Here is a 13,760-nt window from a genome sequence, read left to right as displayed (position 1 = left end):
CCGCAGCTCCTCCCCCCGCACCCCCTCCTTCTCCCCTCCCCACCCGCCGCCCGAAAGCCAAAATCGCTAGGCTGCAGCGAGGAAGGAGGGAGACTTCCCCGCACCGAGGCATCAGAGACCCAGTGCGCCTCCACATCAGAGATCCGGGATCGGGACCCCTGTCCCCCCAGGCACCAGGGCTCTGCGGCTCTCAGACCTAGAAACCCCGGACCCTGGTGCCTCCCCCTGAGCCGCTCTGAGGGCTGGCAGCAGGAGGAGGCCTCACAGGCAGAGGCAGAGCTGGAGGCTCCGAACGGGGCCGGGCCGGGCGCTCCTTGCTGTATGATCCTGGCTCTTCGCCCCGTTCTCACCAGCAGATTGTAAACAATCCACTTATTTCCTAAGGGATGCAGAGTTTGAAAAACCAGTCAGGATAGATAAAGCCCTAGCACCAAGTCGGTGCTTTAATGAATACTTCTTAAAAGCAGCAAGTAGCAGTTTCTGGTATATTAATAGCAGTTAATGATAATTGCCTCTTCCTATGATAAAGTGGCAATGTGCTGAGTGCTTTGAAAGCATTTTCTCGTTTAATCTTCACTTTGGTGCTGAGATGGGTGCAATTATGTTATTCCCATTTCACAGAGGAGACAAACAAGACCCGTGGAGGTTAATTCCCTTGACGAAGTCCAGATCTACCTAGCTACCGTCCCAGCCCAGAAAGGTGGCTTTGGAAGGCCCCCAATCTCACTTGGTGCCTACCCCCAACCAGGGACACCCAAATAAATACAACCTTTAAGGAAAAGATTTCTTGCTTCTGCAAATGCAACTGTAACACAGGTCTTCTAGGCTCTCCCCTAACTAGATTGCCCTCTCTACCGGGCAACTGTATTCATCTTACAGTCCTTAGATGGCAGAATCCTCCCAAAATGCCCCCTGGCTTACCCCAGATTCCCATCCTCCTGTCTGCTCACATTTTGCAGATGGGTCTGCATTCACTCCCAGGGAAACTTGCCTGAGCCCATACCTGTAAAGAGTGCAGTGCAGCCCTGCTCTATGGCCATTCTCACAGCCAGATCTTGCACCCAGCAGGGGCTTGTCCAGGCTCCACCAACAGCCCCCGTTCCTCAGGCCAGGAGGCATGCACACACTCAGAAATGTGCACGTTTCCAGAGCCCTGGACTCCGAGGCTGTCCAGGCATTGAGGGGCAGTCTTTGGCACCCAGTGTGGCTTTGAGGGCCAAGCATCAGGTTCAAGTCCCACTCTGCTTTTTCTCACTATGGAGACTTGGGCGGGTTCCTATGTTCTCCACATCTTGGTTTCCACCTCTGTAAATGAGGATGATGATACTTTTGAAAATCAGACTCGATCTCTTTATTTTAAGGACTAATTTAAATGCACGGGAGGTGCTTAGAAGAAATGGCTAGTGGTTAGTGCTGGCGTAATTAATAATTGCGTGTGTTTGCTCATTTAATCTTTAATCACATTTGACAAGTGAGAAAACTGAGGCCCAGAGAGGGACACATCTGCTCAGGACCACACAGCTGGCAAGTGTCAGGTTTGAGATCGGCAACATGTGCGTGTCAACCTAGAGCCCCTGCCCTAGCCACAACTTTAGTGCATCTGGGATGTGGGAAGGCCCTTGCAAGCCCCTGCCCCTGGGAATGTAGAATGGTATAAAGAACAGGAACCAGGAGAAGAAGGAGAGTCCTCCATATTTATCCCATTGAATTCACTCGGTCATTTGATGTATGCTTTGTGAGCATCTATTGTGTCCTGGACATTTTTTTTAGGCAACAGGGATTCAGCTGGGAAATAGACAAAATAGACAAAAATCCCAGTGGAGGGAGAACTCGTGATCTAGTGAGAAGACAGATGATCAAATAACTCAACGTCCCAGGCTCCTAACTAGGATCGACGCTACCAAGGCAAGTCCAGGGTGCTGTGTAACTGAGAAAGAAGTCAGGGAGGGTGTGCTCCCCGTGTAAGCCCCGTTTGAGCCGAGCACAGAGGGGGAGTGGGTTAGAGCAGGGGAGAGGGAGGAGGAGGGGTACCAGGGAAAAGGTGCAACCTAGTTCAGGCTGGGGCAGGAGGGCTCTGCCACAGGAGGGCTGGGGCCACACGGCTCGCGGCTCACCAGGCGCAGGGTCTGGCACATGGCAGGCACTCACGACATATTTGTTGTTGGGCCGTATGGAGGAACGCGTGGATAGAGGGGTGCTAGGTGGGTGCCGGACCCCTGGGTGGGTGGTGATGGAAGGAGTGGCGATGGAAGGTGCTGGACCGATGGATACCAGGAGGATGGATGGGTCAGTTACCAACTGAATAGATGGACGGGTGTTGGAAGAATAAATAAAGGTATCGATGGATGGATGGATGGACGGATTTGCACGAATACCTACCGATTCACACACAGACGCTCCTGGACATAGACAAGACCCACGGCAGGGATAGGCACCCATATGTGGAAACATGCTCCCCAAGGCGGGGGTATTCGCAGGGAGGAGAGGTCAGTCCAGCTGGCCAGGGCCTGGCGTGCGCCAGAGGTGGGCAGGAACCCCTCCACGCAGGTTGTGACCGGCCGCATCCCCGCAGTGCTGACATCACCTCTAAATGCTGGTTCTGGACCGCTTGTCCCCGGCTGGGCCCCAGGCCAGAGAGTGGGATTCGGAGGGCCCAAGAGAGATGGGGGGCGGAGGGGTGCAGGTGGGGGCAAGGCAGGGAGGGAGGCCCAGAGACAGTGAGACTGGACACAGTGGAACAGAGATGGGGACTCAGTGAGGGGGAGGGAGGGAGGGAAAGAGAGAGGGAGAGAGAGAGAGAGAGAAAGACAGACACAGGGCTCAGTGCTAGAGGGGGGAAGAGACAAGGACACCGGAGAGAGGGTTCCAGAGAAGCCAGCTTAATCCAGATGCAGAGACAGAGAACCCAGGAAGACACTCTGCTGAGCGCCCCTGTGCGCCTGGCTGGGGTCGGGTGGGTAGATATCATCATTTATTCACCAGTAGCCCCTCAAGGCAGCATTATTGACTAGAGATGAAGAAACTGAGGCTCTGAGAGGGCTAGACACTTGCCCGGGTTTGCACAGCATCCCATGCCAATCTGCTTGACTCCAGAGCCTGTACCCTATTCTCTGCCGTCTGTTCTCTCATGGGGACCAGGACAGTCAGGGCAGATGGGGTTGGGGGCTGCTGAGTCACAGAGATAGAGGGGAAATAGTCACTTGTTTGATCATTCAGTTCACATGGACTGAACTTCTCAGAGGGCTGGCCACTGTGAGGTGAGCTGGAGGGCACAGATGGGTCAGCGGACCAATCCCTGAGCAAGACAGAGAGTGGGCAGCAGGGACAGTGTTGACAGGTCTGGAACAGGAGCAGAAAAGAAGCTGCAGCTGAAGGAGACCAGAAACACTCCTGGCAGGAGGAGGAGTCAGAGAGGGCTTCCTGGAGGAGGGGGCACTTGGGCTTCTTATTTTGAGAACAGGTGGGATGTGAGGGAGGAGGGTGGGCGGAGGTCCAGCATGTGGCTTCCCACATGGAGTGCAGACAGGAATGGGGGGAGGTGAGGGAGGGTGGACCACTAACTCACAGAGGGAGGCAGAAAAACGAGCTTGAGGGGCAGAGGTGGGGGAGCAGGACTGAAGACTGAACGCCACCCAAGGGCACCAGAAAGCTAGGGAGAGTGCACAAGCAGGGCAGGGGCGGCGCCAGCTCTGGGTGCCGAGGGACCCTCTCTGGAGTCTTGCCTGTGGGAAAGGGGGTGAGGGAAAGAGGCTGGGGGTGGGGAGGCCAGGGAGGAGGCTAGGACCCGGGTCCAGGCGGGACAAGAGCAGCACTGAATGGCTTCCAGACAGAGAGGGAAAGTGGGAGTGGAGAGGGAGGAAGAGAGGAAGGGGCTGAGAGGCAAGAGGCAGAGAGCTCACGGACCCAGGGGCTGTGGGGACTAGGTGTGCCTATGGCCATGGCAAAGGGTCCCCACCCTACAAAGATGGCATTGGCACTGGAGAGGGACAGATTGACAGGAGAGAAAGAGATGTCAAGATGCAGGAAGGGAGTCAGAGCCACAGAAGAACGGAGTGAGACCATTTATCAAGACTGTTTCGGTTGCCAATGACAAACACTCACATTGAATCTACCTAAGTATAAGAGGAATTTATTGGGTAGATGAGGGCTTCAGGTTCAGCTAGATCCAGCTGTCTCCATCATCACCAGGAACCTGACTGTCTCATCTTTGGGATCTGCTTCCCTCCAATTGTATTCGCTCTCAGGCAGGTTCTGTCCTTGCACATTGCCACAGTGGCCTCACCAGCTCCAGCCTGACTCTGATCAGCCCAGCAACTTCAGTGTAGAAAGAAAAGAGACATATGAAAAGAGTTGTCTGTGGAGGCTAGACTGATTCTTAATTTCACCCCAAGCAGGTCACTAAGGGAATCAAGGGGCTACTGCCTAGAAAGGAGGAAACTGATGCTCAGCAAGTGGGGACAACAGTCAGCGAAGGCAGGACCCTCTGGAAGTGGAGAGAAAGGGAAACAGAAATCAGAGCGACAGAGGCAGAGGGCCCGGAGGTCAGAGGGAACACGCCCAGGCTCCTGCTTGCAGCTCCCGGTAGAGCTCTAAAGACCCAAAAAGGGAACGGCTACCAACACACAGGGCGGGACCCTTCACCCCAACACTTGAGACCCAAAGCCCCAGAACCAGGGGTCCAGCCCCAGTTCCCTCTTCCTCAGACCCAGGGGTCCAGGCCCAGCCTCCTCCCTCAGACCGGGGGTCCAGGCCCAGCCTCCTCCCTAGGCCCAGGGAACCAGGATCAACCCTCCTCCCTAGGCCCAGGGTCCAGGCCCCAGTTCTCCTCTCTGATCCGGGTCAGAACCCTCAGCCCCACCCCCGGGTTCCATGGCAACGGGCCTCTGTTCCCCTCCCCCTCCCCCTAGAGAACCCAGTTTCAGTTTGACTCGCCTGTGTCTAACCAGTTCCTGCGTCAGACAGGGATGAGCGGAGGGCAAGTGGGAACAGAAAGGGATGAGAGAGGAAAGGGGAGGCTGGGACGGTGGCAGAGGCAGCTGTGAGAGAAGAGAGATGGAGGAAGGAGGCTGGGGAGAGGCGAGGAGAGAGGCAGGGTCAGGGGGAGAGGGGGACAGAGTTCCAGACAGGCCACAGAGTATGAAGAGCGGGAGGGCCGTGGGGCTGGGGAGGTGCTGGGGAAACTGAGGGAGAAGGCGGGGAATGGAGCCAGGGAGGAGAGGGACGGGGAAGAGGGGGGCGGAGAAGCCCAGCAAGAGGGAGGAGAGGGTGGGGGGGAGTGGGGCCGAGAAGTGGGGAGAGAGTGAGCAGGAGAGAGACGGGGAAAGGGACCCCAGGAGACAGGGAGAGGCCAAGGAAGGAGCAGTGAAGTGGGGAAGAAGGCGCTGGGCCGCACAGGAAGTCCCCGAGGTTAGGGGCACCAGGGTCACCATGTGGTCTCCGCCTTCCAATTCTTCATTTCCCCTCCCGGGCCTCAAAAAAGAAGAGGAAGCAGGGAGAAGGACCGGGGGTGGGTGGCCTAGGCAGAGCCCCCCTTTTCACCTTCCTGAGACACCCCCCACCCGCCTTCCCAGGATGCAGCAAGAGGTGGAGCCTCTGTGTTCCGCCACCCTGGGCAGCCCCTGCGTGCACCAGGAGGCAGGTACCAGCTGGGCCTGGGGGGGGTGGCCCAAGCCCTCCGCGTGGTCCTGAGTGAGCCACGGGCATTCTCATTCACAGAATCCTGGACAGTGGCTCCTTGACCTCCAGCTACGCTTCTCACAAGCCTCTGCAGGCCCCTGGCCAATCCTCTGAGCCCAGAACTACATTTCCCATGACTCTCTGGGCCTCAGCAATTCTGAGGCCATTTTTCCCCTAGAGGCCCGAACTCTCCCTTCTCTTCCATGCTGAACTCAGCATCTCCCCTTCCTTTCCCTCCCACAGCTCCTCAGTCCCTGTCTTCCTGTCCTCTGACTCTCCTGTCTGCCTGGTCTTGTTCTCTTCCACGGGGACCCTCTTGTCACCTTCTCCCTGGTCTTCAGTCTCTCTCCCCCAGTCTACATGGCTCCCAAGTGGTCTTTCTGACATGGCACTGACCCTGGCTGTCCCTCTTGACAGCGCTTTCTGGCTTCCCACTTCCCCACCAGCTTTTAAGGTCCTGTGTGGTCTGTCCCCTCAGGCCCCCCTGCAAGCTCTCCCGGCTTGCACTCTGTGCGTTAGCACAGTTCATTCACTTCCTCAACAGTAATTAATATTTCAGTGAGGATGCATTTGGCTGCAAGTAATAGACAACTGGACTCAGGATAAAGACTAGGAATATCATTATCTCACCCCAAAAGAAACCTAGAAGTACGTGTGTGTAGGTAGGGGTTTGGGTTTTGTTGAGTCAGCTGCTCAGCCGTATCACAGAAGACCCAGTTTCTTTCTGTAGTCCAGCTTCTTGGTTTGGGATATGTCACCTTTGCATACCATCTTGCTTATCTCATGGTCATATTTGGTTGCTACTGTCCCAGGCATCACCTCCAGAGGTCTTCATTCTTAGATCCCCCAAGTGACCTTTCTCACATCCCATTGGTCAGCGCTCACAGTCAGCTGCCCACTCCTACCAGGCAGAGGAATGGGATTATCATCATTTTAGCCAGGGATCTTAGACTTCCCTTCCCCAGCATACCAATTAGAAGCTTATTGGAAAAAAAAAAAAATTGTAGCTAACTCTACCTCGGACCTCACTGTAACAAGAATGTTTGGGGTGGGGGTGGGGTGGGGTGAGTACTTATGGTTTCTGTGAACGCTTCCTGGGTGGCTCTGATGAACAGCAAGAGTTGGGAGACACTGGTTCAAGGTGGATGAGTATTCCCAAGGGAACTGGCGGTGCATGAGCCTCCTGTGTCACTTGGGTGTAGAGTGGACTCTGCCAAATAGGGCCTGCAGGAGGGGGTGCTGGGGGTCTCCTTCCCGGTGCCATGCTGTGCCTGTGAAGCTGTCTAAGGGAGCCCGACCCCATACCACCTCACCCCAGAGGCCCCGCGTGCTGAAGGTAATTTATGGACAAGCTCAGAAGAGCTGAGCGGTGCGCCCCGGGCAGCTGGGCAGCTGTGTGGGTGGACAGGTCCAGCGCTGCTGTTGTGGCATTTAGGAACCAATAGCACTTTCAGTTTATCAGGTTGCAGACCTTGACCGAGGCCGCCAGGAGCCTGTGGACGCCCGGCAATTTGCCTGGAGGGCCTAATGGACAAACAGGGCAGATGCCGAGTCCCATCTCAGGAATAATTAATCACCTATGACTGCAGGAAGTGCTCTGGTCTTGGGCTAGAGAGGACTCTGGGGAGTTCCTGCAGATGACCCTGTCCTTTTGTTTCTCTTGGCTCCCTGGGCTCACACCAGCCCCTCTGCAGGAAATATCCTTCTTCCTGCCACCTCTTTATTTGGCAGGCTCCTCCTTACCCCTCAGGTGTCACCGTGGACAGCACCTCTGGGAAGCCTTCCCTGATTGCTCCCGGACTGAGCTTCCCCTGCACTTTCCAGTTCCTCCCTTGCTCCCCAGACTGGGGGTTCCCAGGCCTCACTCAGCCCTTGGTGTCCAGCATCCTCCAAGGCACAGAGGAGGCCTCTGAGATGCTGTGACAGAATAAATGATAATTATTCAGCAAAAACTTAAATTTATGCTTTTATTACTTCAGTTAATTTAAATGTATAATCCACATACATTTAAATTTAAATATAATTTGCATACCTTTCATATACATATTCACGTACATTTAAAGGGCTGTATTGACATCACTCTTGTAATTTAGAAGTATTTCTTATTTTTTTAATATTGTTTTAGTTGTAGATGGACACAATACCCTTAGTTTATTTGTTTATTATTATTATTTTTTAATGCGGTGCCGAGGATCGAACCCAGTGCCTCATGCTTGCTAGGCAAGCGCTCTCCCGCTGAGCCACAACCCGACCCCAGTATTTCTTATTCCTAATGTCATGTTGTATGAGAAGCCATTGCAGCTGCAGTTTTTCACAAGCATCTTTGACATCACCAAAGCCACTTCATGAGTCATTGAACACACTTTTCCAGGGCATATCATTTTGGTTTTGTTTGTACTAGAGATTGAACCAAGAAGCACTCAACCACTGAGGCACATCCCAAGCCCTTTATATATATATGTATATGCATAATATATGTGTATATGTGTGTGTATATATATTATTTATCTAATTTTGCCTTACATTCCTTTTACTTTTATTTTTATGTGGTGCTGAGGATCAAACTCAGTGCCTCACACATGCTAGGCAAGCGCTCTACCACTAAGCCACAACCCCAGCCCTTTAAATATATTTTATTTAGAGACAGGGTCTCACTGAATTGCTTAGGGCCTCACTAAGTTGCTGAGGCTGGCTTTGAACTCACAATCCTCCTGCCTCAGCCTCCCAAGTCACTAGGATTTCAGGTGAGTGCCACCATGCCTGCAGGGCATATGATTTTTATTTCTAAGTTATCTGTGATAAAATTTTAAAGAATTTTATTACAAAAAATTTTAAACCTATACAAAAATAGAACCGACAGTGTACAAAAATAGAACCGACATTGTAATGAACTCACACAGGCAGTGGCTCCGATAACTAGCAATACTTTGCTGGTCTTGTTTCATCCAGGCACCCTCCCCCACACACACGCTTTTAGGAGGCCATTCTATAGGACAAACTTGTTTTAAGAAAGTTGCAGACATAATTCCATTTCATCCAAAAATACTTCAGCTCACATCTCTACTAGTTACATACCCACTGTGCCATAATTACACTAGCAAAATTCACAATTATTCTTGAATGTCATCCAAACCTACTACATACTCATATCCCATTACTTATGTCAAACATTTGTTTTTTATTTGGTTTTTCAGAATTAAGACCTAGATAAGCCGGGCATACACCTGTAATCCAGCCTCTTGGGAGGCTGAGGCAGGACGACTGAAAGTTCAAAGCCAGCCTCAGCAACTTGGCGAGGCCCTAAGCAACTCAGGGAGACCCTGTCTCTAAATAAAATATGAAAAGGGGCTGGGGATGTGGCTCAGTGGTTAAATTCCTCTGGTTTCAATCCCTGGTACCAAAAAAATGATGATTAGGACCCAAATAAAGACCCCCCATGGCTTCTGATGATTATGTCCCTTTGAGCTTTATTCAGTCCTTACTATGAACCATGTGCCTGGCAGAGTGCCAGATGCTGGGACAAAAAACGGGGCCTCTGCCCTCCTCCCTCACAAGATGTGGGGGGGACAGGTTCAATTAATATATCACAGACATAAAGGTCAAAGTGCAGCTGTCCTGAGCACTACATGAGCAAGCCCATGACAAGCTCTTCAGGACTTGGGACTAGACGGGGTGGAGCTGGAGGCTCTGTGCTTAAGGGTGGTGGGGGAGGCCTGCAGGGCAAGAAGAAAGGGAGGAGGGTCAACCTGTGATCCGGGAAGGGCAGGGCTTCTCACAGGCCAGCCTTTAAAAATGCAGATTCTGGCCCAGGAGGTCTGGGCAGAGAGCAAGCCTCCACCATGCAAGGACTGTATTCTGGGGGCAGGGGTCTGGGGGCTTCAACTCCAGCTGCCCAGGGGACAGATGGGAGGAGGGAGGATGGGAAAAGAGGAAGAGGGAGGATGGGAACAGAGCAGGGTGCCTATAGTGTCAACAGCCTGGAGTCAGAGACCTCCAGGAGCACAGGTGGCAGTGGTGTGGGAGGCCAACCTTCCGGGTGACTGAGTTACACTCCCCAGCTGGGTGCTGAGGCGCTCAGTCACAGAAATGGGTGTGTCTTGCTACAGGCCCATGGGTGAAGCTATGCTCACCTGTTCCTTTGTAATGTAACCCCTTGCCCTGTTTAGGGTAGAATCTTCCATGGAAGTGCCTTGTGTGTGTCCCCTCCTCTTACTGTGCCCTTGGGTGTGGCCTACCCAGGTGTCAGTCAACCTGCTGACAGTGGACATCATGAAGATACTCAGCCCCTGAAACCTCACCCCTGGCCTCATTTGAATAGCTTCTCCTCAGTAAAAGGGGTCAGCGCGTGCTCTCTCTCTTTCTGTGGACCCTTAAGGTCAGAGAAGCCGTCACAGCGACCCCAGAGAAAAAGGTATTTGTGTCTCTTTTGTGGTTATTTCTTGCAGCCCAGTTAGCCCAGTTTAACTGGAGTGACCCCTGAGCCTTTTAGTCGCGAGAACAGAAACCCGGCAAGTGGTGTGCTGGAGACGCCTATACTGGAACACAGGTGCCAAAGGCTGACTTCTGCAAACTGTTTATTAAAACAGTTGGTGCGCCAGTTGCGGTGCCACATGCCTGTAATCCCAGCAGCTCTGGAGGCTGAGGCAGGAGGATCACAGGTTTGAGGCCACACTCAGCAACTTAGTGACACCCTAAGCAACTTAGTGAGACCCTGTCTCTAAATAAAATATAAAAAGGGTTGGGGATGTGGCTCAGTGGCTAAGCACCCCTGGGTTCAATCCCCAGCTGCTGGGCCTACTAAAGAAGCAGCCGCCGGCTCTGAGCCAGGAGGGAGTGCTTGCTCATTTCTGTGGTGTGGACAATGTTGGTGATTTTGTGTGTGCAGAGATGCAATTCAAGGTGGTCTTGTCTCCTCATTGCAGTCACAGAGGCCTTGCCAGGGGTGTGGTGTGGGAAGCTGCTCATGTCCTACAGGAGCGCACCAGGGCTTGGCTCTGAGCACAACAGTTCCTGGCTGTTAGGGGCTGCTTTTCTCTCTTCAGCTGCTCTAACAAAGAGACCCCAAAACAAAATAGCATAAAGATGACAGAAGTCTACTTCTCTCATGAGCTCATGTAACAGGGGCACGTGATCTGGGCTATGGGACACCTGGGGGCCACGAGATCATTCAGTGCCCCAGGCTCCTCCATGTTGGTGCTCAGCACAGCCTGGCGTGGAGCAAGCTGGGTTACTGCTACGCCCACATTCCAGCCCAAGGAAAGGGGAAAACCCCAAGACAAGCAATTTCTTTTAAGGAAATGACCCCAGAATCTCACCCTTCACTCTGCTAGCACTCTGTGGGTGAGAGCTTGGTCACTGCCAGGGAGGCTGGGCAGCTGGAGGCTGGGTACCTCTGGGGGAAGAGGAGCTAGATCATGTGGGCAGCAGGAGTAAGGCAGAGAGCGGCTAACCCACAGCCGGGTAGTCAAGAAGGGGCCAGAGGAGGAGGCTGGTTCTGAAAGGTTGGAAAAACAGCAAACTAGATGCAGATGTTGCTCCTGGAGCCAAGTAATGATGCTGCCCTGAGAAGCCAGGCAGGGCCACCGGAAGAGGTCACAGAAAGGAGCAAGCCCTTCCAAATGGGTCTCACTCCAACCTCCCTCTGGCGCCCCCTTCAGGCAGAGCCTGATGGGAACCAGGTGTCAAAGCATCTCGAGAGGTGATCAGTGGGGTCCCAGTCCCAGGATTTCAGACAAAGCTGAGTTGGGAACTGAGGGACAGTAGCACAGCACTGACCTAGGAGCTATCCTGGGGTGGTGTAGATAGCACTGAGTGATCCCCAGTTAAACCGAATCATGACTGAGGAGGGCTCAGGGCAGTGACACTGCATTCTCTGTCCACAGGAGCCCTCCTTGTGAACCTGGAGATCCCCGAAGACACACAGGCCCGGATCCAGGGCAGGCCCATCAAATCCTCGTGAGTGGCCTCTGGCCCCATGACTTCTGACCTCAGCTCCCACAGATGTGACAGCAATGACCCCTGACCTCAGATGTCCCTGCCTGTCACTCTTTCCCCAGGAAGCAGTACCTGCGGCAGGTCATTGCAGAATATGAGGCACTGGACAGAGAGCTCCCATGCATTCGGAAGTTCTCCATGCCGCCTGCTGCCCAGCCCCTCTGCCTCTGCATGGAGACCTCGGTGAGTGACCCCTGACCTTTGTGGCCCAGGGCCTTAGTTTCTGCAGCTTGGGTGGTGAGACTGAAAGGGCACAGACTCAGGATTGAGGTGGCCAGGGTTTTGATTCAGGCTCTGTGGCTTACCAGCTGTGGCTTTGGCACTGGGACAGTTTGTTGAAAATTGATTGTGAATTTGTCAAAGGATTAGTCATTCAATTTATCACTGCTCATCCCAGAGGGGTCTGAGAGGTTTGAGGGAATACTGAGGACAAAGGGGTCCTGCAATCCATATGCTAGAAAATTCTGTAAAGTTTCAAGTCTAACAAAAACTCATAAGGAACTACTCAGGCTTTTGACAGATTCAGCAAACAGGTCATCGGGACCCCTGGGCAATCCCTGCTCTTAGAGTAGGTAATGTGCAGGTTCCAGGCACCTGGAACTGCAGAGAGAAGAGCCGATATTAATGGGAACTTAAGGTGCACCAGGCACCGGCCTCTGAGGTGTCCCTAATTTGTGTGCCTTGGTACCAACACAGGGATTGTTCTCCTTTTAGGGACCAACTCCCACCCCATCACTCCTCTCCTGTGGAGTTTTGAGGAAGGGACCCTTCAGCTCCTGCTCCTCCCCACCTAATCCTTGCCTCTCTGGAGGTGAGAACGCGTTTTCACTTAGCTCCTCAGTAACGGTATATGCTTTAACAACTCTGAATCGCTTTTGAAATTGCAGTCTCATGCTGAAAACGTGGCTGGTGATCAAGAGATTCCTCTGAATGTTAAATAGATTGATAAGACGTCAAAACGCCATGACCCTTATGTTTTGATAAATGAACATCCTTAAAATGCAAATATGGCTTTAAAAGGAAAAGTTACAATTTAAATCCTGGCAGAAATCTTCAGGAGCTTATAGTACCATACATCGCATTGCTGGAAAAGTTTTTGGTAGACTGCTGAAGTTGGCCACCCTGGGAATCATTCAGGCAACTGTTCATTGGCTTGGGCAAATCGGCTTGGCGAGAACTGAGTCTCTGGAGAATGACCTCGAATGACAGTTGACGCTGAAAGATACCCTACTCCCGTTTGACAAAAGCAATAGGACCCTGGGATCAAGTGCGATCCCCGCCCCTCAAACGCCACCTGGGACCTCGGCAGGTTCTGCAGGGCGTCTAGGGTGGTGACTTTCTAACTAGGACTGAAGGGTTGGACCAGGGCATCAAGGGCTGAAGCTCTTCGACTCCCCCAGGAGGATTTTACCCACCTGGAGGTGCTGGAGGCGCTTGAGGCCGAGTTGCCCGGGGCCATGGAGAGCGGGTGCGTGAGCAGCATCCGCTTTGAGAACGTGAACGTCATCTGTGGAACCGCGGGCCGCCGGGACCGGTAAGCCCGCGTGGAGGCGGGGCTGGGAGCGTGGGGGGCGGGGCGTGGAGCTGGGGGCGGAGTCAGAGTAAGGGCTGGGAGACTAGGAAAGAGCAGGGCGGAGGCAGGGCGCCGAGGCGGGGCCGGGAGAGAACTGAGAGACGGCGGGAGCTGGGCGCAGCGGGGAACCCGACTTTGAGTTAATCAGGCAGTGACAAGACCAAGACCAAGGCAAGGCCTTGATGTGGAGTCCGAGCCTGGAGAAGCGGCTATGAAGGGGCACTGGATTGAAGACAGGAGTGGCAGGTCCGGGGGCGATCAGGGGAGGGCGGGGCCTGGAGCGGCGGATTGAGAAGGGGGAGCCTGTGATTAGGGGGCAGAGCCAGGCTGAGAGGACCGAGCTTGATGGGGGTCAGGGCACGGACTGACCTCGGCAGGAGAGGACCTCAGGGACGGAGTGGCTACAGTCAGTAAACGAACAGGGACCTAGCGAGGGACAGAGGGCTGCGGAGCAAGTTCCCCTTTGGTGTTCGCCCCGCCCCTTTCCCTCGGCCCCGCCCCCGCAGGTGGCTCATCA

General features: G+C 53.6%; 1 protein-coding gene across 1 annotated transcript; it reads left to right on the top strand.

The window, feature by feature from the left end:
* Positions 1 to 5,254: 5,254 nt before the first annotated feature.
* On the top strand, positions 5,255 to 13,225 carry CUNH19orf81 (chromosome unknown C19orf81 homolog). The gene is made up of 4 exons (XM_015496957.2): positions 5,255 to 5,638; positions 11,559 to 11,631; positions 11,733 to 11,853; positions 13,071 to 13,225. Exons 1-4 carry the CDS (start codon positions 5,428 to 5,430, stop codon positions 13,206 to 13,208), a joined length of 543 nt encoding a protein of 180 aa, XP_015352443.2. The 5' UTR covers positions 5,255 to 5,427; the 3' UTR covers positions 13,209 to 13,225.
* The last annotated feature ends 535 nt before the right edge of the window (positions 13,226 to 13,760 follow it).

Source organism: Marmota marmota, unplaced genomic scaffold, assembly GCF_001458135.2.
Source record: "Marmota marmota marmota unplaced genomic scaffold, marMar, whole genome shotgun sequence".
NCBI classification, from domain to species: Eukaryota; Metazoa; Chordata; class Mammalia; order Rodentia; family Sciuridae; genus Marmota; species Marmota marmota.
Note: the sequence above shows the minus strand (reverse complement) of the source record. Positions and strands in the feature narration are given on the sequence as shown.